We start from the raw sequence: 27,355 nt of genomic DNA, 5'->3' as shown, positions 1-27,355 counted from the left end.
GAGGTCTGTTCTTAAGCTGAAACTGTTCTTAACCTGAAGCACCACTTTAGCTAATGGGGCCTCCTGCTGCTGCCGCGCCGCCACCGCGTGATTTCTGTTCTCATCCTGAAGCAAAGTTCTTAACCCGAGGTACTATTTCTGGGTTAGCGGAGTCTGTAACCTGAAGCGTATGTAACCCGAGGTACCACTGTACTCAAAAGGGAAGTTTACTTGAGCATTCAGCATATGAAGTCGGATGTTATGGAATTAAAAGGTGCTGGTCTCTGGATCATATGACCCATCAAAACCCAGCAGGTAGGCCCTAAGGAGAATTGCTAAGATGCTGAAACTGGGATTTCAGTATTATGGGATTTTGATGTGACCAGATCTTAAAGATATTTGAATTCCATGTCAGCTGGAAGGACAATTTATTTGTTGCTCCACTTTGGTAAAGCATTGTTTGGGATGATCCAGGTTATAAACAGTGGTCCACATAGCTGACTGAAATGCTAGGATTCACCACAGTGACATTTTGGAGGATAGAACTATAATACAATTCAGTAAATTTCTCAAGCGGGGGCATAGGACAAGAGGAAGGTGGGGTGGAGGCCAAATCCATTAATTCACAGACAAACCATGAGGCAGAGATCTATTGACTGTTGCCTAACCTTCATGTCTACAAATTCACCAAGTATGACAGTTGCCATAGGGATTGTGATTGTGACTTGGAGTCTGGAGGGGGGGGGGGGCTGTGAGCTCTATCTCAGAGAGACTCCATGATATGAAAAGTCTGGAATAGACAACTTTGCTCTGACTAAGGAACTAGGGATGTTCCAGGCCCGGCTTGGCCTTTGTTATGATGGAAGAGCTCAGATCTTCAGAAATGAGGCCACCTCACCGATTCCTCACAAATGAAGAGCCATTTTGTCAGGTGAGTGAGGCCTAAGCTACTGATGTAAACTCAGCCTCTATGACACCACTTAATATTGACTTGGGCAGGCAATGTTGTCCATTGCTGGTTGCTTGACAGCTTGGCTTTCTCCTAGCCTCTGAGGACTACCTAGAGTACACTTGAAACCCCAAGCCCTCATTGCAGAAGATAAAAGGCTGGAGAAAGGTATCTAAGAAGCCGGGTTTAAAAATGGAAAGATTAAAAGGACAATAAGTCATTGGTCTTGGGTAGCTGAGATAGTTGAGTCTCACTCAGCTTGGCCATGAGCCAACTGTAGGCAGTGTGGAAAGAGATGGAATGTTAACTTTTATGTTTGGTGGAACTTTTACGTTTATGTAAGTTATAAGCAGCTTTGAGATTTCCCCCCCTTACAAATATAAAGCTGTATAGAGTAACATTGTGGGCATCTGTCTGTCACAAAAGACAAAAGATGTCCCTCAAGGCAGAGGGTAAAAGCAGTATAGAAATGATGATGGTAATAAGAATAAGAATAATAAATTTCAACTCAGATAGGATAGTGCACTATTAGTGCAGTCCTCACTGGCTTGGGGTGCTTCCCCACTAGATGTTTACAGCAGAACTCCCCCCACTGAAATTGTGCTCTTCCAGACAACCCGTGTCTTGAGCATTCACCCTTATTTGCTTGCACAAAGTTTCTGTGAATGTCAGATTGTATCTGGTCCTTACTGAGCATTTGTTCCAATATATTTGCAGAGAGATTATATGACAATGAATAGTCACTCTGATTTGCTTGTGGGGCATTTATTCAATTTGCCCTTCATTATTTGTTCTGCATACTTTTCAGTGCACTGCCCATCACTTTCCTAACTACAAATAGTCAATTATAATTTTTTAAAAGGGAATTTACTGTTCTAGGGGCAACAGAATGATTTAATCTGCTTCAGTTGCACAAATTTCCTGGCATACACTTGAATCTCTTCCCCAAAATACTGGGTTTGGAGGCATCCTTTGTTCAGTCACTTTTTATGGGGTATCAACATGACATCATAATCACATTGTTGTCCTCTTGTGTGTCCCCTCTCTCCCAATATTCTTTCTATCTTTTAGATCTTAAAAAAAACAGTAGTCCAACATCTCTACAGGTGTAGATCACCTTGATGCTCCTTTTCCATCCTTTTGAAGAAATGGGGTTTTGATGTGCACAATAACAAACTAGATAGATGAGCCAGTTTAGCATCATGTTAATTGTTCCCCTCTAATCTGGCACTAAAACACTTTTTAATTTACCTTTCAGAAAAGGCATTGTATTTTTAGCATTTCTTTGTTAAATCTGTATCGTAGAATCATAGAATTGTGGTATTAATTATCATTAAGGTCTACTATGAAACAAATAACTTTATTTAAACAAGCTTTCTTTAACTCCTAACTCTCTCTGAACATCCTGCTCTCTCTTTCTATACTTTCTGTGCTGAATCACTTTCCGGTAACTGTTCCCTTAACCTGTGCCTTCCCTCTGTGTCTCTAAGTTTCTCTTCCTGACTGCTGTTCTAAGCCTCTTATTTAGTTCCACATACATTGATATAATGGTGTCTTTCAAAAAGTGATGTCGTTAGAAGCAGTCATTGAACATATTGACATTTACTCTTGAGTAAACATGCCTGGGACTGCAATGTTATTTTTGTTTATAAAAAATCACACAGTCTTAATAAAGACATAATTTTATAGGTGCGTAAGATGCTGCCTTATACCCTTATTCCCTTAATAAATTAATAAATTAGCAGCATCCAGTCTGCCACTCCTGAAGTGCAGGCCACGTGTTGGAATTATGGGGTGGAAATAGATATAGATCACCTGTGTGGGGTAAATAATAAAACAATTGGCTGGATCCGTAGATCTAAAGCACAAGGCTAAACATACTCCCCATCAAGAGACCGCCCCTCCCCCGCAGTTTAAAACCACATAATTATACAGCACAGTGAAGCATGGGAGGCTGTTAGACCTTTTAAATATCCTGTTCTAGCTGCTTACAGCACTTCCCCTCTCTACCCCATTGCAGTGAACAAACCACATCCTTAGTAAATGTAAATGCTTTACTTACAAACTCCAAATACCAGATTCATGTGTTATTCCATGCAGCAGCAAATATACACAGGCAGAAATCTTGGGACACAAAATATAGTGAAATAGCTCTAAGCACAGGGGCTGAGCTTGTAAAGAACAAGCTCACACAAGTCATGTCTTAGTGAGCTCAGATGATGGAGAGCAAACAATGGGAAATACTTCCTTCCAGGTGAGGGGCATGATCTAGCTAAGTCTAGAAATAAAATTATTGGTCTTAACCCCTACATGCATTAACTAGCCCTAAGCTTACTAAGTCAGGCTTACACAGTGATGTTAGACTGCAATTCTGTTTCAGATTTTAAGGGTGCACCAAAATGCCCTTTTATCACGTTGAATTTCATGTTGATTTTGTCCCTCAAGAATTCTTTTTCATGCTTCCTTCTCTCATAATTCTGAGTTAGGGCTTGTTATTGTGCAGTTTTATACATGTCTACTCAGAAGCAGATTCCCATTTAGCTCAATGACAGTTACTCCCTGAGAAGTGTACACAACATTGTAGCCTTAGACTGAAACCCTAAACACAATGGGCGAATTATATTCACAGTAGACCCATTAAAATTAATGGCTGCAATTCATTTGGCTCCATGAATTTCAGTGGGTTTACTCTGAGTAGAACTTAGTTCACTGCAACCCACTTACTAGAAAGTGAGCCTCATTGAACATATTGACACTTACTCTTGAGTAAACACGCCTAGGGCTGCAATGTTATATATATATTTTTAAAGCTATTAATAAAGCATAATTTTATAGCTGCATAAGACGGTGCAGGATTTCAAACAGGTCTCTTTCAGCCCAACCTGGATATGCTGTGCATTGAAACTGTGATCTCCTGCATGCAAAGCACAGGTTCAACTACCACTGAGCTACATCCCATCCCTTTCCCCAGTGTTTTTCCCCACACATCCCTCAATAAATTGATCCAGTTTTTAAAAAGTAAAAGGCATGGAGCACAAAGCCTTAAGACAGAGTGGTGCAGGAGTCAGATTTAGCTTCTTGTGAAAGGAATTTGCAGACAAAAGTAACAGTGTCCAAACTTACCATTAAAAAAATAAAAGAAAAATATCTGTTTAATCCGGGCCAAGGACAAGACAACAGGCAATTAGAGGGACAATCCAAGACTGCTAGCTTTTTGCCTCTTTTGTTCAATGCTGTGCAAGTCTTTGTGTTAAACATAAGTGGAGCACAGTGACAAATCTTGTGGTACAGTGTGAGTCCCTAAAACTAATGCTTGCACCTGAAAATCATAATTTTGAAGTAAAATGAAACCATATGGTAAAAAAGAGTGGGGAAGTCTATGGGGGGAAATGCACTTTTCCTTGCCTTTCTGCCAAAATCTTCTAATGCATAGCCTTCTCCTTCTAGCCATGCCAATGGCTAGCGTTTGTCAGTGAACTTGTTGTGGTCTGGTCAATATATCCTAAACTTTGCCTAGAGCAATCCTGACACATTTACACAATTCTGCAGGCGCCAATGGTTAGATGTACGTGTTGCACAAATTAATAACAGATGGGTTTCTGGAGTTTGTGTGAGCTGCTATGCTCCCATGGGCGAAAGGTGCCTAGGAACATTGGGAGGTGACAGAGTAAATTGTTGCAGCATTACTTTCCTGTAGGTGTGGCTGTCATTAATTTTGTCTGAGGCCAGCTTAGCTTGCATACAAGACAACCAATGAGGGGTTCTGGGTGCTGATAACAGATCCTGCTTGTAGATATTTTTAAATTCCTCAAGAATCTTCTTTCTCTGCTTAAAAAGCGTAAAGCTGAGTAAAAGAAATCCAAGTAGACTCTTAGAGCTTTGTCAACACATGCCATACTTGTCACCTCAGTTTTCTGTTGCCCAGAAAACTAATGCAAAGCGCTGTGAAGAAGTCTGGAATTGTTCCAGATGTAACAGGGCAACCAAAATATCCCCATATTAGCCACTGGTGGATAGTTAGTTTTATGATGTCTTTAACATGAGTTATTTGTTGGATTGTCATGTTATGTCACAAAATGATATGGGTCACATTCACTTCACACATTGAAAGCTCAGAGCTTTCCCAGAGAATCTTGGGACTCTTAGTTTCCTAGAGGTGCTAGGAAATTAAGCTCTGCAAGAGGTTTGACTACAGCTCCCAGGATTCCACGGGGAAAGCGATGTGTCTTGAGTCTTGACTGTGTTTGAAATGTCTGGTGTGAATGTCATCTTAGTATTTTGTTACTGTAATGATATCTTGATCTGCATTTTTGTTCTGTTGTGAGTCACTTTCAGCATATATTTATATGGAAAAGCTGCATACAAATGTACATATATAGCTTGACTTTCAGCCTTGACATATCCTCCATGAATTTGTCAAATCCCCTTTAAAGTCATCAAAGCTACTGGCCATGACCACATCCTTGTGGCACTGACTTCGAGGCATTAATTATGAATTGCGTGTAAAAAAAATACCCCTTTTTGGCTGCATTCACACCACAGTTTATTCCATTGGCCTGATGTTTCCCTAACTAGTTAATTTTTGTGTTATAGCTGAACTGTCACACCACATAAAAGCCACTTCTGGAAATATAGCAGAATATAGTGCAAGTTTAATATTCGTGCCCATGTTATTTGCTTACAGAAAGAAAGAAAAACCATATGTAAATAACAAGGAAATGGGTGGGTGCTAAACCTTCTACAGTACTATATTTCCCCAAGTGGTTTTTACACTGTGGGAAAGCTCAAATATACTGTGGAAATTAATAATTTGGGAAACAAAATAAACACTGGGAAACAGTGTGAGTAAAGCCTTTGTCTGTCCAGTAGCCACTGTCAATCAGCTAGAATCATAGATTCTAACCTTTGAAGTTATCTAGCAAGCCCAGCCTCTTGTCTAGTGCAGGATTCGCAACACAGGGTGATGCAGCAGCATCGTTGACAGGTGGCTTTACAGCCATTGTGTGAAGCTATTTTCACATGTATAACACATGAAGCGGGTCCTTGACAGAGGGAGAACTTCCCTCTATCCACTTTGAACCTCAAGTGTAGTTTTATAAATTTGCTAATTTCATTTTTGTGTGGCTACAAGGACACCATTGTGGAATCCTCACTGTATTAACACACATACACATTAGAGACCCAGGTTGAGTTTTGTCACCAGACAAATTATTAGCCACAGGCAACAGGGCTTGCTGAATCCAGACCAAGCTTTGTGTCTTCACTGGTTGTTGGGTTTTTTTTTTGTAGGAATCCTACTTTGGCCATTGATTGATTGCATTTATATCCTACCTTTTTCTCGAGGGAGTGCAAGGTGACGTACATGGCTCCCCTCCCAATCCCAGGTCCTATTCTGACACTACTCTGACACATTGGCTTCCTCTGGTTACCACAGACTGCAGCCACTCCCAGATGCTTAGGGAAAGGGAACAAGGGTTGGGCACTTCAGCCGAATTACATGAGCATACATACGCACTCCTTGGTTTGGAAGGATGGCCAAGCTAGAATTGGAGTGACCAAGCTGAGAGAGGCTGTGTTCTAGGAAGCTACTCAGCACCTCCAGTTAAGCAAGACAAGGATGTCTAATGGCCCCTAACCAGGGCAATTGCTGTATGAGAGCATACAATTGCCGTGTTGGGCAATTATTTGATGATAGATGCTACCAACCTTCTTATCTGCTCTACTTTTGTTAATGGAGAGGTCACATCAACACCATACATTTAAAGCACACTTAAAGTACATGTTTTTCCCCAAAGAATCCTGGGGCAACTTGCCCCTCACAGAGCTACAACTCCCAGCACCTTTAACAAACTACAGTTCCCAGGAGTCTTTGGGAAATGTATGGTATGGATGTGACCATAATCCCCAAGTGGTGTGCAGTAAGGTTATGAAAGATGCAATAAAGATACTGTAAAATCAGTTAAAGACAACAAAAATCATAAAACTTAAATTGCCTGCTGAAATTAAGTGCCGGAAGTTCAACAGGGAGAGGGCCTGTCTGATATCAGCTGGGTGGGGGATTTCACAGAATTGGATCCACAATATTCAGGAAGTAGTAGTCATTGCTTCTCTTGTGACCTTTGATCAAACGCATCCAGAGAAATGTGAACCATTTCAGAACATTCATATATAGGTATGTATATGAATGATCCAAAGACTGATGGTTCAAATCAAGTAAATTTTGTTTGATAAAACTATTGGCTGGAAGATATGGGGGAGAGGAAAAGCCATTCTACAGGCAATGCAAATGACAGAATGCAGCCTGAAATGTTTATGGTTTGGATTTTGTGTTTGACTTTAAGCTGAGTTTTCAAGACAAGCATACAGCCCATTCCTAAGCGAGTTTCTTGGGATGTTCCGCCCAGCACCATGAGGCAGATTGAAGCAACTGCCTCAGGCAGCACATGATGGCTGCACAGACATGTCTGAGAACAAGCACTTGCAAATGGTTCAGGGTCCAATAAGTAAACAAAAGCAAATAAATATTGTAATGAGTGTTAAAAATATTTTGGTGTGGAGACTTGAAAGAAACATCTCATATTCTCTAGAATACAGGCTGGATGTTATGCAAAGCAAGCCACAATCTTGAGATTTTAGGAAACACAGGAGGCTGCTTTACACTGTGTTAGAGGCCTTTAAAAAAAGGAGAGACATCACCTTGCCAACAAAGGTCCGTATAGTAAAAGCTATGGTTTTCCCAGTAGTGATGTATGGAAGTGAGAGCTGGACCATAAAGAAGGCTGATCGCTGAAGAATTGATGATTTTGAATTATGGTGCTGGAAGAGACTCTTGAGAGTCCCATGGACTGCAAGAAGATCAGACCTATCCATTCTGAAGGAAATCAGCCCTGAGTGCTCACTGGAAGGACAGATCGTGAAGCTGAAGCTCCAATACTTTGGCCACCTCATGAGAAGAGAAGACTCCCTGGAAAAGACCCTGATGTTGGGAAAGATGGAGGGCACAAGAAGAAGGGGATGAGAGAGGATGAGATGGTTGGATAGTGTCTTTGAAGCTACCAGCCTGAGTTTGACCAAACTGCAGGAGGCAGTGGAAGACAGAAGTGCCTGGCATGCTCTGGTCCATGGGGTCACGAAGAATTGGACACGACTAAACAACAACAACAAAGAGGCCTTTGGTCTTTGCGCTCAGCACAATGGCAGGCAGCAGTTCTCCAGGGTTTCAGACATGGGTCTCTCTTCCAGCCCTACCCCCTGGAGATGCAGAGGGTTGATCCTGGGACCTTCTGCATGCAGTGCAGATGTTGCCCTACTGAACACTGCCCTTTGTTTTCAGAGGGATACTTCCAGCTGGATCCTGAGCATGTTTGGCTTGGTAGGAAGGCTTAATGTTATTTACAAAAAGAAAACGTGTGAAAGATTTGGCTGTTAATGCACTCAGTACATTGGGCCAGGCTTTAGGACTATAAGCTCCCACATCTCAGCCCTCTGTCCAGAATGCGCAAAATATAACTTTTCTGATCTTGAGGTGTTTATCTGTCTGTGGATTATTGATTTACTAAAAAGCTTTGAGCTGTGCAACAGAGCTGGATGCGTTGGACGCCTACCTAGAAAGTTAGGATGAACTCAGCTCCCCCTCCAGCTTAATATGTGCAAAAGCTTGCAGCCTCTCTTGTCCTGAGCCGAGCAATGGGCGCCTTTTCGTTTACCCCGACGAGAGGCATTTGGCGCCCGTTCTTCTGGATTCCTCGCAACGCGATAGCGATGCACTGCGGTGCAGGTGTGAGCTAGACAGCTGCTAACAGTTTGCAGAAAATTGCGCCGGTACATATTTTTTTGGGATGGGTAGCGGGTCATTTCAGAACCCCCGTCCCCCGCGCGTGTATTTCCCCCCCCCCCCCGCCTCAAAAAAAGCGGTTGCCAGCGTGGGCGACCAGGAAGCCCTCGCAAAGCAAGAAGCAACAAAAACAAGCCGCTGCCCCTTTAAACCTCCGAGGGAGGGCCCAGGGCTTTGTAGGATGACATCAGTGGGTTTGGCCCTGAGACTCAATGGAAACTCAATGAGCGAGAGCCTCGGCTGTACACACACCGAGGGAGGCTGGAGGGGAAGGAGGGAGGCAGCTGAGCAGGCACAGCGCAGAGAAGGAGGAAGCGGCGGCGGCGGCGGCGGCGGCGCTCAGAGCTGGCTACGGCCGCCTTTCCCAATCCTCCGTCATCCTTCCTTCCCCGGCGCCTTTCCTCCCTGACAGCCCCGGGAGCAGAAGCGGCAGACAGGCTCCTTCCAGGCGGGGTGAATATTGTGGGGATCCGGGCAGGTTTTGGGGTGCAAATCCGGGGGGAAAGGCGGCCCCTCCGTCCCTTTGTTTTTCTGCTGAGAGAGGAGGATAAGGCGGCGGGGGGGGGGAGGGGGAAGAGGCTCTCGCTCGCTCACACACAGCACACAACGCGCACATACACAACACAACGCACACTTACACAACACGGCGCACACAAGGCTGGGCTGGCATAGGGCTGGGGGGGCCCCGTGGAATTTGGTGACAGGCGAAGGAGGAAGCTGTAACCGAAACGGGGACAACAAAAGGCTCGTTTTCTCTCTCTGTGTGTGTGTTTTAATTTTTGACGGAAACAAAGGATTATGCAGGCATCTTTCTCCCCCCCCCCTTTTCCCGGCTTCACTTTCGGAAGGACACATTGAGGGGCTCCTGTATCTCTCCCCCCCCCCCGTTCCTCTCCCCCCCCCCTTTGCTGTCTACATGCAGAAATGGCTCCACTGACTTTATATATATATATTTAAATTTTACTTACTGGGGTTTATGCTCAACCTAATGTCCAAGTCAGTGTGTGTGTGTGTGTGTGTTTGTTTTTGAGAGGAGGGGGTGATTGCTGCTTCTCCGCCCCCCCCTTCTCCCTTTTCGTTTCCTATACTTAACATCTGTGTATGGCTTCACAAACAATTGGTAGTGAGTAACGGGTATCTCTCATTTCTCCTCTCTCTCCCCCCCCCTTGGCTCCAACCTTTGGCTGTTTGTGAGGTTTTTTTTGGGGGGGTAGGGTGGGGGGACACCAATAGTAAACACTGTTGAATTTCTAAAAATGTTATATTTGACAAATAGGGTGGGTATTGTGAGGTGGAGGGGGAGGAAGTGGCTGTTATTGTAAATCACTATCTCCTTTTGTGCACTGGGAAGGTTCGGTATTGTAGGGAGGGGGGTGAAGAGGGGGGCAAGATCTCACCCCCACCCCCACATCTTTTCTGAAATGTTGCTTCTTTGTACCAGCTCAGGGATTTGTAATGAGGATTGTATAGTAAATAGAAGTTTTGCTGCTATATCTGCTGCCTAATTCTCATTCCTCGCTGCATTATTCTCCCCCCTCCCTATTTTATAAGATGCTTCTGGCGCTGGAAGAGGGTGATTTAATTTTAAGTTATACTTGTGGCTGAGTGATGAGGTGATCTTATCAGTTTTTATCTCCTTTTAATGCTTGCATTTGTTGTGTGTGGTTGATCTGCCTTCTTTAGCTCCTTTTCTTTTTTGGTAACTGCTCTGAAGGGAAATGGAGAGGAAAGAGAGAAGGAAGCAAATATCTCTGTTGTGGCACATTGCTTTTTAGAAAAGTATTGCTATATTTATGTGCACACTCCTGTTCCCCAAATCCTTTGAAGCTGATATGGAATACCCCCCCCCCCCCAATTCTTCAAACCCAGAAGCATCCATTATATATCTGGTCAGCTCTCGCACAGTGTGGCCTACTGTGGTCCTCATGCATCCTTGATTTCTAGCAAATCAAGTAAACCTGGTATGGAAGTCCTCTTGTTTACAATAATTGCTTGGGGGGGGGGGGTTGCTTATGCTGTATTGTAAAGTGCTGAATGCTAGATGTGTGGGGCCTGCTGTGTGTTTGCACACATATTTTTATTATATGATTGCATTTACATAATGTAGAGTAGGTTTGTGTGTGGTGCTGATTCGAATACAGCTTTCTAGAATGTGTGTGTGAGAGAGAGAGAGAGAAAGAGGGAGAGAGATAGAAGTGGCTATTAATATAGTATAAGCATCCACTCATGCAGAGTATATGCATTAGAGTGTGTGGGAGTCTTTCTAGTTTCAGGAAGAGGGAATTCTTGGCTGGCATCTTGACTGCCTAGGGCTGTTGCTCTAGTTTGAGGAAGGCCATAGAGTTGGCTTAGTTCCTTTCTGTCTCTCTGGATGGAGGAGGTGAAGGCCTGAGAGTTTGGAGAGAAACTGATGTGGCAGCAGGGTGGGTGGGTAAGTGTTCCCATCCTCAGCACCTGGAAGCAATTCCTAAGGTGACTGGTTGATTTGTTGTTGCCCTTGGCATGAACAGCTCTTGCTGCCTTCTCCGAACACTCTGTCCAAAGCATTGCTTGCCTTATTAATGTTTCAATCATATGCATTCTTACTAGGAAGCAAGTCTGATGAAACTGGAGGTACTTAGGTGTGTGCTTCATTATTATCTTTATGAAAGGGAAATTGGGAGATCTCATTCTTTGTCTCCGCGCGCCCCCAAACAACATCTGCTTTTTTAGAAAATGAGTTTGAAGGCCAGTCAGATGTAAAGCTGTGTGGGGTACTTCTGAATTAAGCCCCAATGTTCTTGCAGGAAGTTAAAAGGTCACAACTAACTGCAAACCACAGTGAGCAGCTGGGCCCCTGCTTGCTTGAGCGCAGTGCTGTCCTGAGTGAGATGGGTTACTAGCTGCTGATATGCCGGTCCCTACTTCTGCCTGTCCTCTTGGGTTATGTGTTGAAGAGAGCTGGCACAGAAACCTAGGAAACTCCTAACCTTTAGGGATCAAGCATCTCCAGAGTAACTTCTGAAAACTGCTGGCTCCTTCCGGTTCGTGTGTCACCAGTGTTTATAGGAATAAAAAAACTTATCTTGTATTGAGAGCAAGTTAGAGTATGAGTCAAATGTATATGCAGTTACATTCCTAGTTTGATTGGGGTAGTGGAAGGGATCAATCCTATCTTCTTGCTCGAATATAACCTCTTGATTCCTGTTTGTTCCCCAGAGCTGTACTTCAGTTGTGTATTCTGCTTGAATTTTAAGACAAGAGAATAACTCTGTAGTCCTTGCAGATTAACAATCCTGCATGCTTGGGTACATGTTTTAGCAGGAGACTCTGCCTTCTGTTGTGCTTTGAGTAATTGGAACTGGGTATTTAGGGTTCATGATGCCCTGTTAAAGCTTACAGTGAAATGTGTGCCTTTAAGCTCCACCGCTTCTCTTTTTGCAGTACATGATTAGTTTGGATATGACTAGAACTCCGCTTTATTCTGGCATATTGTAGACCTTGGGGTGCAGCAGAAAGGAAGCTGTAGACTCCATCAAGCAAAAGGACCCCCTGTCTGCTTAATCCTTGCCTGTTCTTTCAAGCAGTCTACCCACCCAGGAGAGCAAAGCCTGCATACAGTACATTAATAAATATGCATTACATAAATTAACCATACAGCAGCATCCTTTAAAAAGAGCCACAGTCTTTCAAACAGATCCACGTTAGTGGAACAGTGGTGGGGCGGGCAGAAGGAGACAGGAGAAACACAAGATGGTGGTCTTCTGGGAGAGGATATTGCTGGGAGTCTCCAGAACAACATTTGGCACAGGCCTAAAGGAAGAAGTTGGCATGCATGGCTGAAGTGAAGGTGGTAGTGCTGGGGTTTGGATGGATCTCTCATGTTCATGAGTGTGATGTGTGGAAACATATGGTGTGCCTAGTGTCAAATGTGGCATGCAGATGTGCACCTTGGGCCCAGTAACTGGTTGTGAACCATGTGATTGAGGAATTTGTCCTGTACTACCATGCTACTGCCTAGAAGGAAAGCGAAGCAGAGTAGAAATGTTGTGAGCCCCAAATCCCAGTTCATTGGAACGCATGCCAGGTGTAGGGTTCTCGCTTGTCCTTGAGATGGGTTCACTTTCTCCACCATAAAGTTCTCTGCTATACATTTTCTTTTAGCCAGAGACCCGCATCCTGGTTCCAAGCGTGTTTTATGTTCAAATCTGTCTCACTGATTTCATTGAGGCTTTTTTCTAGGTAACGTTGCAGCCAAAGTTGGCCTTGCAGTCAAGGTTACTTTAGGTGACTGGTTTGGTTGAACTGTTACTTCTGAATGCCCCCCAGCCTGGAAAAAAACCTGTTAAGAAATATCAGACTACTGTTTACTAAATTGAAGGTTTTACTATGACACTGAGAGAGCCCCAAGGGTTTAGGCAGCAAAACTGGACCCAAAAACTTTAATTGAAGAAGGAATAAACCAGGGGTAGGAACCTCCTGATGCTGCTGAACTCTCATCACTTATAGCAAGCATAGCCAGTGGCCAGGGTTGATGTGGAGTTCCCCACACCAGGAATAAATATTGGGTCCCTCATATGGTAGCTGAATGTGTTGACTTAGGTCATCTTTCTAATCTTACCCTGTATGTCCTCTGTTTTATTCCCAGAGCAACTGAATCATGGAGCTTCGAGTGGGGAACAAGTATCGGCTGGGAAGAAAAATCGGTAGTGGATCCTTTGGAGATATTTATTTGGGTGAGTTTGTCCTAACTGTAGGAATGCATCTTCTAATAGCTTGGAACATTTTGGAATAGTGAGCTGGTGTGTGTTGGTTCTTATGTGTTTCTTCAGCCTTGTATTCTCCTCTTAACTAAGGAGGCTAAGGGCCAGAGGAAAAACAACTCCTTTAGACAGAGACTGGGGGGGCATGCTCTTTTTATCTGATGCCTGGAATTTGTGCTATTTTAAAGTAAGATTTCGGTACTACTGTAAAGGCGGCAAGCATTTCTCACAGGGCTTCTGTTCCTGGCCCCTGCATTCGTGTTGGTGGAGCGCGTATAAATGTGCTCCCCTTTTCCCTCTTCTGGGTCCAAAAGGACCATGCATTGGTGATTGTGCCAATTGGACGCACCTAAAATAGTCGCCGCCTGTATTCATTAACAAAGATGGTGGTGGAAGTTCTCAAGCTGCAATATGTTCAGCATTACAAAAAAAATTCATTCCAGTAGCACCTTAAAGACCAACTAAGTTAGTTCTTGGTATGAGCTTTCGTGTGCATGCACACTTCTTCAGATACCACGAAAGCTCATACCAAGAACTAACTTAGTTGGTCTTTAAGGTGCTACTGGAAGGAATTTTTTTTGTTTTGACTATGGCAGACCAACACGGCTACCTATCTGTAACTGGAACTATGTTCAGCACTGTATAACAAGTCAGACCCAACCTGGTGCTTTCCAGATGTTCTGGACTTCAACTTCCATCAGTCAGTAAGAGTTGTCAATGATCGGGGATAATTGAGGTTGTCCAACAACATCTAGAGGGCATCTGGTTGGGGAAAGGTGCTATAAAATCTTGTATCTGTTTTTTGGATTTTGTATATAAAGTACATGTTTGTTATTTTATGAACATTTATAACCAGCTGAATATAAAAGAATTCAAGCAGTGTATAAAACATGATATATAAAAGCAACAATGTTTTCTTTAATCCCCACATTATCATAATAATGGTAAAGTCAAAATAGTTGGTACAGGTTTCAGCTTTCAACAACCTGATGGATTACTTAGATCAGAGTCCTTGCTGGTAGCGCCATGTTTAGCAAAGCTAGGGCAAATGAAATAGGTCTTTAAAAAGATGTCTACAACAAAGAAAAGAAAAGGCAACACATATGGCAGAAGGAAGAGTGCCAGGGTAGTGCTGTCGCTACCAAATGATGGTCCATAAGACATGGTGCTACTGGTAAGGAATTCTCAGATAAAGAAATCTAGCAGGTCTGTGTATATGGGCAGGTGGTTTTCAGGTAACCTTGTTTTAAAAACCTTTATATCCACATAACCTTTCTACCGCAAGGTATTAAAGATAGCTTATAATCCAAAGCAATCGGTTAACAAACACACCACACAACAATGAAAATGGCAGCAGCAAAACAGGCAGGCAAGAAACATCAAGGGCCTGTTAGTGGCCGAATAGTTGTGAGAGTATACTGGGACTTGACATCTAAAAAATAGAAGGCCAGGTGTCAAATGTGGGTCTTCCTGCAGAAAATAAGCCCTGCCCTTAGTCTCAGCTCACCTGTCCCCTCTGACAGTGGGGGCACCCAGTTCAGGACTGTAGGTGTTACGCTATGTTGCGTGCGTGCGTGCGTTCCCCAATTGGGAAGCCCTTTTTGCTAGCTTGTGGCAACTAGGCTACGCAGCTGGCTGCTCTCGGGAAAACTGGCTTGTGTGACAAAACGTGCTTTGTCACTCTGCTGTGTTGCACATCCCTGGTGTAGAGTATGCTTGCAAGGTTATGACAATGGCGGTCTTGAGGATTCCTCCTCCTATATGTCTCATGTAGTTCTGATCACTGAGGGTGTGCAAGGGCCAGAGAAAAGAATTCAAATGCTTACCACCTGTATTTCTCTGATTGGGGGGTTGGGTGCTTGCCTTTTTTCTTTTTTTAACTTTTGAGAATGGTGGACTTAATTATGTTTGTCAGTGCTGTGACTTATTTTTATACTGCCAGGCTGCATATCTCTTATTCTGAATGACCCTACCTTTTTGTGTGTGTGTGGAAATATATAAAAAAAATAAAAAATTGTCCAGTAGCACCTTAGAGACCAACTAAGTTTGTTCTTGGTACAGTATAAGCTTTTGTGTGCATGCACACTTCTTCAGATACACTGAAACAGAAGTCACCAGACCCTTATATATAGTGGGAGGGTGGGGTGGGGTTTTTTGTGTGTGTGTTCACTTAATGGTGTGCCCAGAGGTAAATAAAAAGCCCTAGGTGCGGCTTCCCTTCCCAGGGCTGCATCCGAAAGGGCTACCCTCTGAGTGATCTGTAAGGTGATGCCTCTGCATGCATAGCTTCTGTGTAGCGTGTAGCTGGCTTTCCCAGCTCCTAGCAGGGTGTCACATTGCAACCTCCCATCTCCAGTTTCCACTCTGGCATTGCCACAAGATTTGCCAGCCCCACTGTTTCCCAGATTCCTCCTCTTGAGTGTGGTTGCTTTGGGTTGTTTTCTTTTGAGCTGCCCTGCCTTAGTTTTCCAGTGTAAACCTTCCATTTTCTGCTTATTTTATTGATATATTTATATATATTCAGATTTTTATAAGCTGCTTTTCCACCTAATAGAGTCCTCAAAGTGGCAGGTGACAATGCAGTTATTAAGGACACAACTAAATTAAAACAATACAAATTAACCTGTGTTGTCATCCTTCTGGCTGTGTTTTGAGTCCTCTTGTGGGTGGATCATAATACTGGGCCTGTGTTCTTTGCCCACTGGAAAATCCTGTTCCTCTCTGACACCATGGAAATGGACTTGTTTGATTTTAAAATTTTATATCCTCTTCATTTTACTTAAAACCAAAAGTTTAAAAAACAATATTTTTAAAACCCAGTTTGTTATGGTATTGGGTGAGGTGGATATGGTGTCTCTGGCTCCATCCTTCTATGCTTAGGCCTCTTAACATGTACCCCATCTTGTCACCTTTTCCTTTGACTATTTATTTCCAAGATTCTGGTTTCCACTTGTCAAAAGCCCTCTGCTCCAACTAGATATCTGCCATACCTATTTAGCAACTAAACTTGAATTTCTCTCTCCTTCCAAGGTCTCAGGGTAGTTTTCTCACGCTATCCCTTTTTACCCTGTGAAGTAGTCTAGCCTGCAAGAGATTTTGTCTAAGCCCTGGTGAACCTTGTTGCTCAGCAAGGATGCTTTTCTGTGTCTGCCGAGTATGGTTTGAACCATACTTGCAGTGAGGTTTTCTGATCTACTCTTTTAATGAGGTTCTGGAAACAGATGTGACATAAAGTGACATGGCTTTTAAAAGCAGTTCCCCCCACAATAGTAGTATCTAATAATAATAATAATAATAACAACAACAACAACAACAACAATACCCTCTATGTTTGTGTGCCTAATAATTGATGCAAATTGCTTTCAGAATACCTTTGAATGAAGCAGGATATGAACATTTAAATTGGGTGTTGAGTCCACCATCTGTGTTGGGAGAGCCACAGGTTCCTAACTCCCGCCAGGCCTCATGGCCAGTGGTCTTGGATGGTGTGACTTAAGTTCAACATCTGGAGGGCCACAGGTTCTCCACTACTGGATTAAATAAACAAACACAACTTTGAATCCAGGTCCCTCTGGTCCAAGCCCTAGGTTTTTCCAACTGCATCCAACTGGACTAGCTTTTTCTTAAACCTGAAAGAAGACCCCCCACCCACCCAACAGGCTACTTCAGCAAGAGCTGTTGGGCCCTATTCTACTTGCACCTTGAATGCCTGCTGATTTCCTTCATTTCCTCTGAAATGTTCATCCATCCCTTTTATTCCCAGCCCTGTATTGGTTGTATATTTTTGTTTGCAAGCCCTTGCTTAGCTGGTCTGTTGTGCAACAGCTAGGAACTTGCTGCTATGTTGCTCAGTAATATGTAATTTGTAGTTATCAATTGATTATGGTAATTTGATAGCACTTCACTGGCAGCTACATATTGTTTAGCTTTTTCTGCTATTCCAGAACTGGCGCACAGGTGGGGAGCTGCAATATTTATTGCCTGTATTTTAAGTTCAGCATTTGGTACAGGGTTGACAGGCTTCAAGCAAGAGATGGTGGTCACTGACACTTCACATATAGTGGTTGTACTGCAAATGCATGATTGCTTCTAAGATGGGGGTCAGCAAGTATACTTTGGGCACTGCCATGTTGAACGTAAAGATGAAGCAAGGTGCAGTGTGCCCTCTAGGAATAAAGATGGCAGAACTGTCCATCCCTTTTTCTTGCACTTGTGAAAGTATGGGCATAGGCAAAGATGGAATATGTCTGGCTTGAAGCCTTTGCAATTTTGCAGTATAAGATAAAGGCTGCATATTCTTGATTAGGAGTATTTCATTATAGTTTTTCTGTTAAGTAACAGACTCTTAAGTGATGGCAGCTTGTTTTTTCATTCCTCCTATTTTGAATTTTTTGGCGCTGCTCAAGTGATGGGGGCACCAGTTCTCTGGCCAACCATGAGTTTTGGAAAGCTTCAAAAATTGATGTCTGATGAGCTGGTGTATTTGATCCTTCCCAAGATCCAGTAGCCATTCTATCGTTTCATCTCAATGTCAACATGAGCGGATTTGAAAACGTCTCAGTCTGCTCAGCCCCCACTGTTCTTTCTGTCCACTTGCATCCTTTCTCTTGGTCTTTCCACCTTTTTTATTCCTCTGTCCAATAAGTGCCAAGTGAAGTGTATTTCATTAAATGCAAGCACTTGTATTTCCTACCCCACCACAAAATAACTGAAAGCGAAGTAGGTAAATCAAAAATTGGCTGGCTGCTTCTGCACATGCCAACCACCGTGTGGATTTATTGAAATTGTGCTCTCAGGATGCCAGCCCAGTTGTGCAAATCAGACTGGAGTGACTTACCCCAGAGGGAGGTTGCTTGTTGCTTGGCAAGCCTGGTATTGGAAAAAAAGAGCATTGGAGATCAGGCTGAGAGACTGGGGTGTCCTGGACTAGACACCCTATAAGCCTCTTTTGCATTCTATGATTCTGTAATTCAATGGCTTTTATAAACACACGTCTGGAATGTGGAGACTTTGCTTTCTGTTGTGAAGACTGTTTGGTTTGGGAGGCTCAACTGAGAAACACTGGTGAACCAATGGTGTGCGTGTTGGGGGGGAAGAGGTGGGTGATCCTGAACACAGTAGCCGCTTGGGGGTGGGGTGTATTGTCACTGGATCCAGAGGCAGAACTTTTATCTGCAGGAGTTGCTACAGGTTGGAATAGAGATTTTTCTCCATCAGACACGGAAGGCTGTTTGGCAAAGCAGGGCATGCTGGGTAGCTGGTGGTGTCTGCTTGGACAGTTCCTGATGGCAGGCCCCTCCCTCGGAGGGAGGGGGTGCATTCCCTTTGTTTCCTAGCTAGTTAACTCTCTCTCTCCCTGCCTGACTTCACCCATCTGCTCCATTCCCATCCTTTTCTTTCGCTGCTCGGTAACAAAAAAGGACAGGGAGGAAAGGTGGTGGCAAAATGTCGTTCTGCTCTTGAATGCCAATAGGGGTGTGTTGAGTGTATTTATGTGCCCCAACAAGTCCATGCATCTAAATTTCCCAAAAGGGTCCCTCGTGAAGACTGTCATTTTCACTTAGGCTGGTGGCATCAATCTTTTTGTAAGACCTTCTCCGTTATGCCACCCCCACCCCACATTTGAGCAGTTTGAAACAAATGGATTTTGAAGTACGCGGCCCACACGATTGAATGAGACAGGGGGTGGATGCTGCGTAGGATTGTTGATGATTTCCAGATTTCTCAGATCACTGAAGCATAAGGTCTTGGTAGCATTTGTATCTATATGGAATGAGGCAAAGGAACGGGATTGCTTCTAACTACCCTTTGTTGTCTTGGCTGCTTCATAATCTTATTTGTAATAGCAAAGGCATGATTATGATTGGATATGGTTTCCTGGGGATTTGTCTCGTATGGTGTTCGCTTGGCTCTTCCTTCTGTGTTTGAACAATGAGGTGGGGATTATGGGATGGGCTGGGGAAAGACAGGAGAGCAATGGAGGGAGTTGCAGGTAAAGTAAGATGGTTGGGGTTCAGGAAAAGGCTGGCTGAAGAACTGGGGTTCGAGGAGGAACCTAAATGGAAATAAGCTTTATAAATGAGCCTTAGGTATAAGCACCAGTATGGTTAAAGACCTGGGTATTAAATGGGGAGAAGTATGCTATTTTCATTTTTAATGTAGTCTTTGTTTTTGAAAGCATTTCTGACTTTTAGCAGGCAAGAGGTTATTTATCATTACATTTATATCCCACCTTTATTGCAAGGAAGATCAAAGTGACACACAATTACACTGAGAAAGTGTGATAGTGAACTTCGTAGCTGGGTTCAGGATTTGAACCCAGATCTCCCAGATTCTTGTCCAACACATTAACCACTACTCCAAATAGGTAGAGTTCTTGTACTCTGAGCTGGATTTAATTCAGTCTTCTTCTTACCTTGTTCTCTGGTGTAGGCAGCAGGGGCTTCTGTCATGATTAGCTGGATGGGACCAGGAAGATCTTGGACTTGGCTATGGCAGAAAGTTTGGTCTTTGCTCATGCCTGCTGCTGCCTTTTGTATTGTCCACACTACTCTGGGCTCCTTGACTGAGCAGTCCAGAGAGAAAACCACTCCAAAGAATGAATGCTACATAGATACAGTGGTGCCCCGCAAGACGAAGGCCTCGCAAGACAAAAAACCCGCTAGACGAAAGGGTTTTCCGTTTTGGAGGCGCTTCGCAAAACGAATTTCCCTATGGGCTTGCTTCGCAAGAAGAAAGCCCATAGGGAAATCTCCGGGGACCTCTTTTAAATGCTAGCGGTGGGGAGCAAAGCCTTTTCCCCCCCCTCCGGCCTTCAGAAGAGGTCCAGGAAGGCCGGCGGGGGCCGAAAGGCTTTGCTCCCGACCGCCAGCATTTTAAAAGCAGTCCGGGATAGCAGGGAAGCGCTTCCCGCTATCCCGGATGGCTTTTGAAGGCAGGCGGCGGGGGGGGGAGCAAAGACTTTCGCCCCCCACCGGCCTTCAGAAGAGGTCCTGGACCTCTTCTGAAGGCGGGCGGGGGGCAAAAGTCTTTGCTCCCCCCTGCCTGCCTTCCGGGAGAGCGGAGAAACGCAGCGCTGCTCCCCACTGCCTGCCTTCCGGGAGAGCGGAGAAACGCAGCGCTGCGTTTCTCCGCTCTCCCGGGAAGGCAGGCGGGGGGACAAAGACTTTTGCCCCCCGCCCGCCTTCAGAAGAGGTCCAGGACCTCTTCTGAAGGCTGGTGGGGGGCGAAAGTCTTTGTCCCCCCTGCCTGCCTTCCCGGGGGCTTTTAAATCGCCCCGGGACAGCGGATAATTCCTCCACTGTCCCGGGGCGATTTTAAAATGCTGGCGGGCAGCAGCGCTGCCGCCCGCCAGCATTTTAAAATCGCCCTGGGAAGTCTCCGCTGTCCCAGGGGCTTTTAAAATGCTGGGGGACGGCAGCGAAGGCTTCGCTGCCGCCCGCCAGCATTTTAAGACCGCCCCGTCTCCGCTGTCCCGGGAAGGCAGGCGGGGGGGGGGAGCAAAGACTTTCGCCCCCCACCGGCCTTCAGAAGAGGTCGGGGGACAGACTGTCCCCGGACCTGGTCTGAAGGCGGTTTCCATAGGAACGCATTAATTGATTTTTAATGCATTCCTATGGGAAACCGTGCTTCGCAAGACGAAAAACTCGCAAGACGAAAAGACTTGCGGAACGAATTAATTTCGTCTTGCGAGGCACCACTGTACGTAGAATGTATGAGTGTATGAGTGTAGAATGTATGAGTGAGATAATGACACCATCTCCTGTTGTGGATTTGACTTGTGAGGCTTTTAAAATATATTATCCTCCCCATATGCTCTGCTGCCATTAAAAAAAAAATCTAATTAGTGAGTCACAGCCTAAAATACAGTTTTTAGGAAAAGGTAGGCAGCTTATGTAGTAGTAGTAAGATGTTGGCGAGGATTGCTAAATAAGCAGTTTGCATACAACTTGTGTTGGGGAAGGACCCCCATGGCATGAGGGCAGAGCACTATGCTTTGTATGCACAAAGGTACAGTTGCTCACACTGGTATCTCCAGGAGGAAAAAAAGAGGTTTGGGTAGCAGGTGATTGGAAAGATAGCTCAGCCTGAGTCTCTAGAGAGCTGCCTGCCATTTCAGAGCAGACAAAGCTGGGCAAAATGGACCAATTAGCTGGCCTGGTCTAGAGCAGCTTTCTACATTCTGCTTACAGACTCTTTCGAGGTAGAGGACTATTCTGAATAGCTGCTTGGAAAAAAACAGGTACCTCCCCCCCTTCAAGATGTGTGTGAGGCCTCCAGCCTAAAGGACAGGCATCTTGATACAACTTCTCACATGGCATTCTCAATACTGCCTTAACACTTGTAGGATTCTAGACCAGCTTACAAAAATACCTTGCGTGTGGCCACTGATGTTATAAATGGATGCCATTTTTCCTGAGTCTGCAGACGACAGACCTGAAGCTGTGACTCAGATGTCAGCTCCTGTGTGCCCACAGCCTCCCTCCTCCCGGCTAATCTCATTGGGGTTGTAGCTTTAAAGCCTAGTGACAACACTCTTTAAATGTCAGCATTAACTTTGGTTTGCTGATCATTTTAGCAGATGGAGTGAGAATAAAGCCCATGGGAAGGGGGGGGGGAGAGAGAGGACTAGGAGTTCCTACAGAGAAGGAAATGAGAGAGAGAGAGGCAGGCACCGCAGGTTGTATAACTCTGGTCCTAAGGGGGAATGTATCTTCCTAATGAGTAATGCCGGGCATGATGATAAGATAATGGCTGAGAATTTAAAAGCGGAAATATGTGTTATGCAAGTGCCATGCACTATCCTATTCAAGTGAAGAACTGAATTGGTGGATCACATCCCTGAATTTACACCTTGCCCTCAGGGCTATGACTAAAATGGAGTGCAACTGCTTTGCCAAACAAAGTTCACTGACAGGTTGGTGGTGGCAGTACTTTTGTCTCTGTGTATGCTTGCTTCTCTTCTCCCCCCCCCCCCAAGACCTGTTCAAATGATTGCTTCACACACATGTTCCCGTGGAAAATGAAAATCTTCCTTTCTCTGACTGGTATATCAGAACATACTATATCCCCAGCCTGTTGTGCCTTGTTCTTCATTTCCACTAGAGAGAGAATGTTGCTGATGTATATAGAGTAAGATAGGGGCTAGGGTTTTTGTTTTTTTTTTGCTTTGGCCATTTTTGGCCACAATTGCGGAACTGTGTGCTTGTTGGCTATTCCTGCAGCCTAGATAAGGACAGAAGTCTTTTACTAGATGGAGTTCAATCCTGTTGGGAAATCCTGTCCACTATTCCCAGATGCATAGGAGCAGGCTGCTGTTGCACTCTGCACATACACAGAGGTGCTTTTTATTGCTTTACATTGTCAGTACCAACTTCCCAGAACTGTACACAAGTTAAAGGTCTTTCCTTGTTCCAATCTGCTCTGTGCTGCCATACCTGTGCCGTGAGGTGACTTTGAGGTGGTTCACACATAATGCCAGACCATGGTTTGTTCCGACATGAAAGAGCAGTTAGAAGCCTTGGAATCTCATGCTGCTTCTCGTGTGGCACTTCCCATAGCTTGTTTTGCCCACTGAATACTTAGTGTGTTCTTTCCCTACAACCCTATGTTGCATGATGGGGAGCCATCCAGATGTTGGACTCAACACTCATGAGCCCCAGCCGGCATGGCCTGAGGTTCAGGGGTGATGGGAGTTGTAGTCCAGCAGCATCTGGAAGGTCATGGGCTCTATATCCCTGCAATATTGGAATTGGGATCAAATGCTGATTTTCAATCCTGGTTTGCAAGTTTAGTGAAAACTGTGGTTCTAATGCAAATGATGCTTTGTCTCAAAGTAGAAGGGCAGAGATCAGGCCGGAGAAGAATGGTGGGAACTGCTTCACATACGCATTGAGGGGAGCCCAAGGCTTACTACGCTCTACTCCTTTGAGTAGGTCTAGTGAGAGTTTCTGCAGCATAGGGTGAGTGGCTAACTGGCAAAGTGGATCACTCCTGAAGCCCCAAACTAGATTTGTTTTCTCGGAAATTTGCCCCAACGTGTCCCTTGCATACTCAGACTTTGAAAGTTCAAGAAGCAGCGACACTACAATATATAGAATGGCAGCTGACCAGATTATGGTAAGCCTAAAATACTCATTTTGTGTTCAAAGCTGTGACCCTCCTCTTACTTTTCTGTTCATGGAGGGAGGTTAAATCAAATATTGCTGCTCTCACTGTTCACTTATCCTGTGGCCTGTTGATTTGCCAAGCCTCTGTTTTGCATGGGTCATTCTTTACTGAGCACTCCAATTTGTATTTGAAAGAAACAGTACCAAGCTTCAACTACATTCAGTATCCTGCTTTTGACTGTGAAGTGTAGGGTCTAGGTCACCTTTGAGCTTTGCATAGAAATGTCTCTGATAGCATTCCATGGCCTTGGGCTCCGTTGTTTACATCATTTTTCTTATATCCATACGTGTATAAAATAAAAACATGCATAATATGTAATTTGATAAAAATATAAACAATATATATTTACACTTTGCAGCCTTCCCTTCTCCTAGCATTCTTACCTTTCACTTTCTACATAGTCTCTAAGCACCTTACAACGTTTTAATAGCATAACAACAATACATTGCAATTTTAAAAATCCAAAAACTTGTAGAATAGACCCAGTAAAGCAGCAGCAAATAACTTCAGTAGCAAAATATCTTATCAAGCAAAATAATCAGAATCAGACAAATGTCTGGGACAAAAGTTCTTACCTGGTGCCAAAAAGACATTAATGACTGGGCCAGGCAGACCTTACTAGGGAGACCCCTTGCACAGACAGGAAGCCAGAAACAAAAAGGACCTCTTCCTTGTTACCACTCTTCAAATCTCTCTCCAAGGAAGCACCCAGGTAGGGCCTCTGATACAGATCTAAGAGCCCCTATAGGGTCATGTTGGGACATTTCTGAAAAATACTGGGGTCTAGATCCGTATAAGGCTTTAAAGATCAAAACCAAATTCTTGAATTGGCCTTGGAATGTAAAGGCAACCAGTGCAGCTGAGCCAATATCAGCTTTATATGGTCATTTTGTCTCAAGTCTGTTTGCAATTGGGTAGCTGCATTCTGCACTATGCTGTTTCTGAACAGTTTTCCAAAGCAGCCTCATGTAAAGCACAATGCAGCTAGGTTACCTGTTCATATAGGGTTGTAGTTGATCAGCAGCCTAAGCTTCTGGAAGGTGGAACTTGACACCACTGAAGCTACCTCTTCAAGTAACAGCAGTGGATCAAAAACTATGAACCTGCTCTTTCAAAGAGAGCTCCCCATCTCCAGCATGCTGCACACCACTCAGCTGAACAGGTGAACCACCCACCAGCAGCATCTCAGTCTCATCAGGTTTAAGCTTCACTTGATGGACACTCATCCAGTCGGTTATTGCAACCAGGCAGCAATACAGCACATCACTGCATCACCTGCAGAAGGTGAAAAGGCAAACTAGAAATGAGGCCGTTTCTAGTGACAGCACGCTTCAGAGCTCTGTAGGACTCCTGCTTTTGTGTATGTGTTAAATAGCATGGAGGACAGAATCAGCCCTGTTGGACCCCCTCACTGGAGAACCCACAGGGGCGTGCTGTATCCTCCAAGCACCACCACCTGGAGCCAACTATCCAAGTAGGAGTGGAGGCACTGCAGCATTGTGCCTCCAGCCCAGCAAGTCATCCCAGAAGGATACCATAGTTGATGGTATTGAAAGCCGCTGAGAGACTAGAGCATCAAAAGGGTCACACTCCTCTGTTTCCACTCCCCCTCGACACAGGTCATAATCCAGAGCGACGAGACGATTTCTGTACCCATACTGGGCCTGAATCCTGATTGAAATGGATGTAGAAAATTAGTCTTCTCCAAAGAGTGCCTGGATCTGCTTTGGCAACCATCCTCTTGAGGAACTTTCCCAGAAAGGAACCTCTGCTGCTGTTCTGAAACTATTTTGAACTTCTGAACCCAGGGGTTTCTTTAGGAGTAGTCCACCACCACCTTCTTCCGGTGGCCCAGGCATTAATTACCCCCCTGGCTCAGCCAGCTGCCCCCTCCCAGTCAGGTTTTGTAAGCTAAAAGGGACAAGGGTCCAAAATGCAAGTAGTTGCATAAACCTGACCATGTACCTTCTCCCAAGTCCTCAGGCTGCAGGATCTGAAACTCATTTAATGATCTTTTACCAAAAAAAGTGCTCCAGGCCACCCCACCAGAATTGTTTGTTTGTGTGTAATTATCTCTGCTGACTGTTGATAACACTTCATGCATCTAAAGTGGACGCTAATCCATAAAACCTGTTACAATGGTACCTCGGGTTACATATGCTTCAGGTTACAGACTTGCTAATCCAGAAATAGTGCTTCAGGTTAAGAACTTTGCTTCAGGATGAGAACAGAAATCGTGCTCCGGCGGCGCAGCAGCAGCAGGAGGCCCCATTAGCTATAATAATATAATAATACTAATTTATTATTTATACCCCGCCCATCTGGTTGGGCCTCCCCAGCCACTCTGGGCGGCTTCCATAAAAGCCAAAAATACAGTAAAATATCACACGTTAAAAACTTCCCTGAACAGGGCTGCCTTAAGATGTCTTCTGAATGTCAGGTAGTTGTTTATCGCTTTGACATCTGCTGGAAGGGCGTTCCACAGGGTGGGCGCCACTACCGAGAAGGCCCTCTGCCTGGTTCCCTGTAGCTTTGCTTCTCGCAATGAGGGAACCGCCAGAAGGCCCTCGGCGCTGGACCTCAGCGTCCGGGCAGAATGATGGGGGTGGAGACGCTCCTTCAGGTATACTGGACCGAGGCCGTTTAGGGCTTTAAAGGTCAGCACCAACACTTTGAATTGTGCTCGGAAACATACTGGGAGCCAATGTAGGTCTTTCAAGACCGGTGTTATATGGTCTCGGCGGCCGCTCCCAGTCACCAGTCTAGCTGCCGCATTCTGGATTAGTTGTAGTTTCCGAGTCACCTTCAAAGGTAGCCCCACGTAGAGCGCATTGCAGTAGTCCAAGCGGGAGATAACCAGAGCATGCACCACTCTGGCAAGACAGTCCGCAGGCAGATAGGGTCTCAGCCTACGTACCAGATGGAGCTGGTAAACAGCTGCCCTGGACACAGATTTGACCTGTGCCTCCATGGACAGCTGTGAGTCCAAAATGACTCCCAGGCTGCGCACCTGGTCCTTCAGGGGCACAGTTACCCCATTCAGGACCAGGGAATCCTCCACACCTGCCCGCCTCCTGTCCCCCAGAAACAGTACTTCTGTCTTGTCAGGATTCAACCTCAGTCTGTTAGCCGCCATCCATCCTCCAACCGCCTCCAGACACTCATACAGGACCTTCACTGCCCTCACTGGTTCTGATTTAAAAGAGAGGTAGAGCTGGGTATCATCTGCATACTGATGAACACCCAGCCCAAACCTCCTGATGATCTCTCCCAGCGGCTGCATGTAAATTTTGAAAAGCATGGGGGAGAGGACAGAACCCTGAGGCACCCCACAAGTGAGAGCCCAGGGGTCTGAACACTCATCCCCCACCACCACTTTCTGAACACGGCCCAGGAGGAAGGAGCGGAACCACTGTAGGACAGTGCCCCCAGCTCCCAGCCCCTCAAGACGGTCCAGAAGGATGTTATGGTCGATGGTATCAAACGCCGCTGAGAGATCCAGCAGAACTAGGAAACAGCTCTCACCTTTGTCCCTAGCCCGCCGGAGATCATCAACCAGTGCGACCAAGGCAGTTTCAGTCCCATGATGAGGCCTGAATCCCGACTGGAAGGGATCCAAATGGTCCGCTTCTTCCAGGCGTGCCTGGAGTTGTTCGGCAACCGCTCGCTCAATCACCTTGC

General features: G+C 44.9%; 1 protein-coding gene across 6 annotated transcripts in view; it reads left to right on the top strand.

Annotated features, from left to right (window-relative positions):
• Nucleotides 1–720: 720 nt before the first annotated feature.
• Nucleotides 721–27,355, top strand: part of CSNK1E (casein kinase 1 epsilon) — a 53,812-nt gene continuing 27,177 nt past the window's right edge. The window contains exons 1-2 of one of the 6 annotated variants that reach the window (XM_083699589.1): nt 721–910; nt 13,390–13,477. In XM_083699589.1, the coding sequence (XP_083555715.1) occupies nt 13,402–13,477 (76 nt within the window). In that variant the 5' untranslated portion in view covers nt 721–910; nt 13,390–13,401. Of the gene's footprint in view, nt 911–949; nt 1,097–8,873; nt 9,216–13,389; nt 13,478–27,355 lie in introns of those variants that run through there. The other 5 variants (XM_083699591.1, XM_083699590.1, XM_083699588.1 and 2 more) reach the window with 5 other exon arrangements.

Source organism: Podarcis gaigeae, assembly GCF_964106915.1.
Source record: "Podarcis gaigeae genome assembly, chromosome: 10".
Taxonomy (NCBI): domain Eukaryota; kingdom Metazoa; phylum Chordata; class Lepidosauria; order Squamata; family Lacertidae; genus Podarcis; species Podarcis gaigeae.
This window is presented reverse-complemented; position numbering and strand designations above follow the sequence as displayed.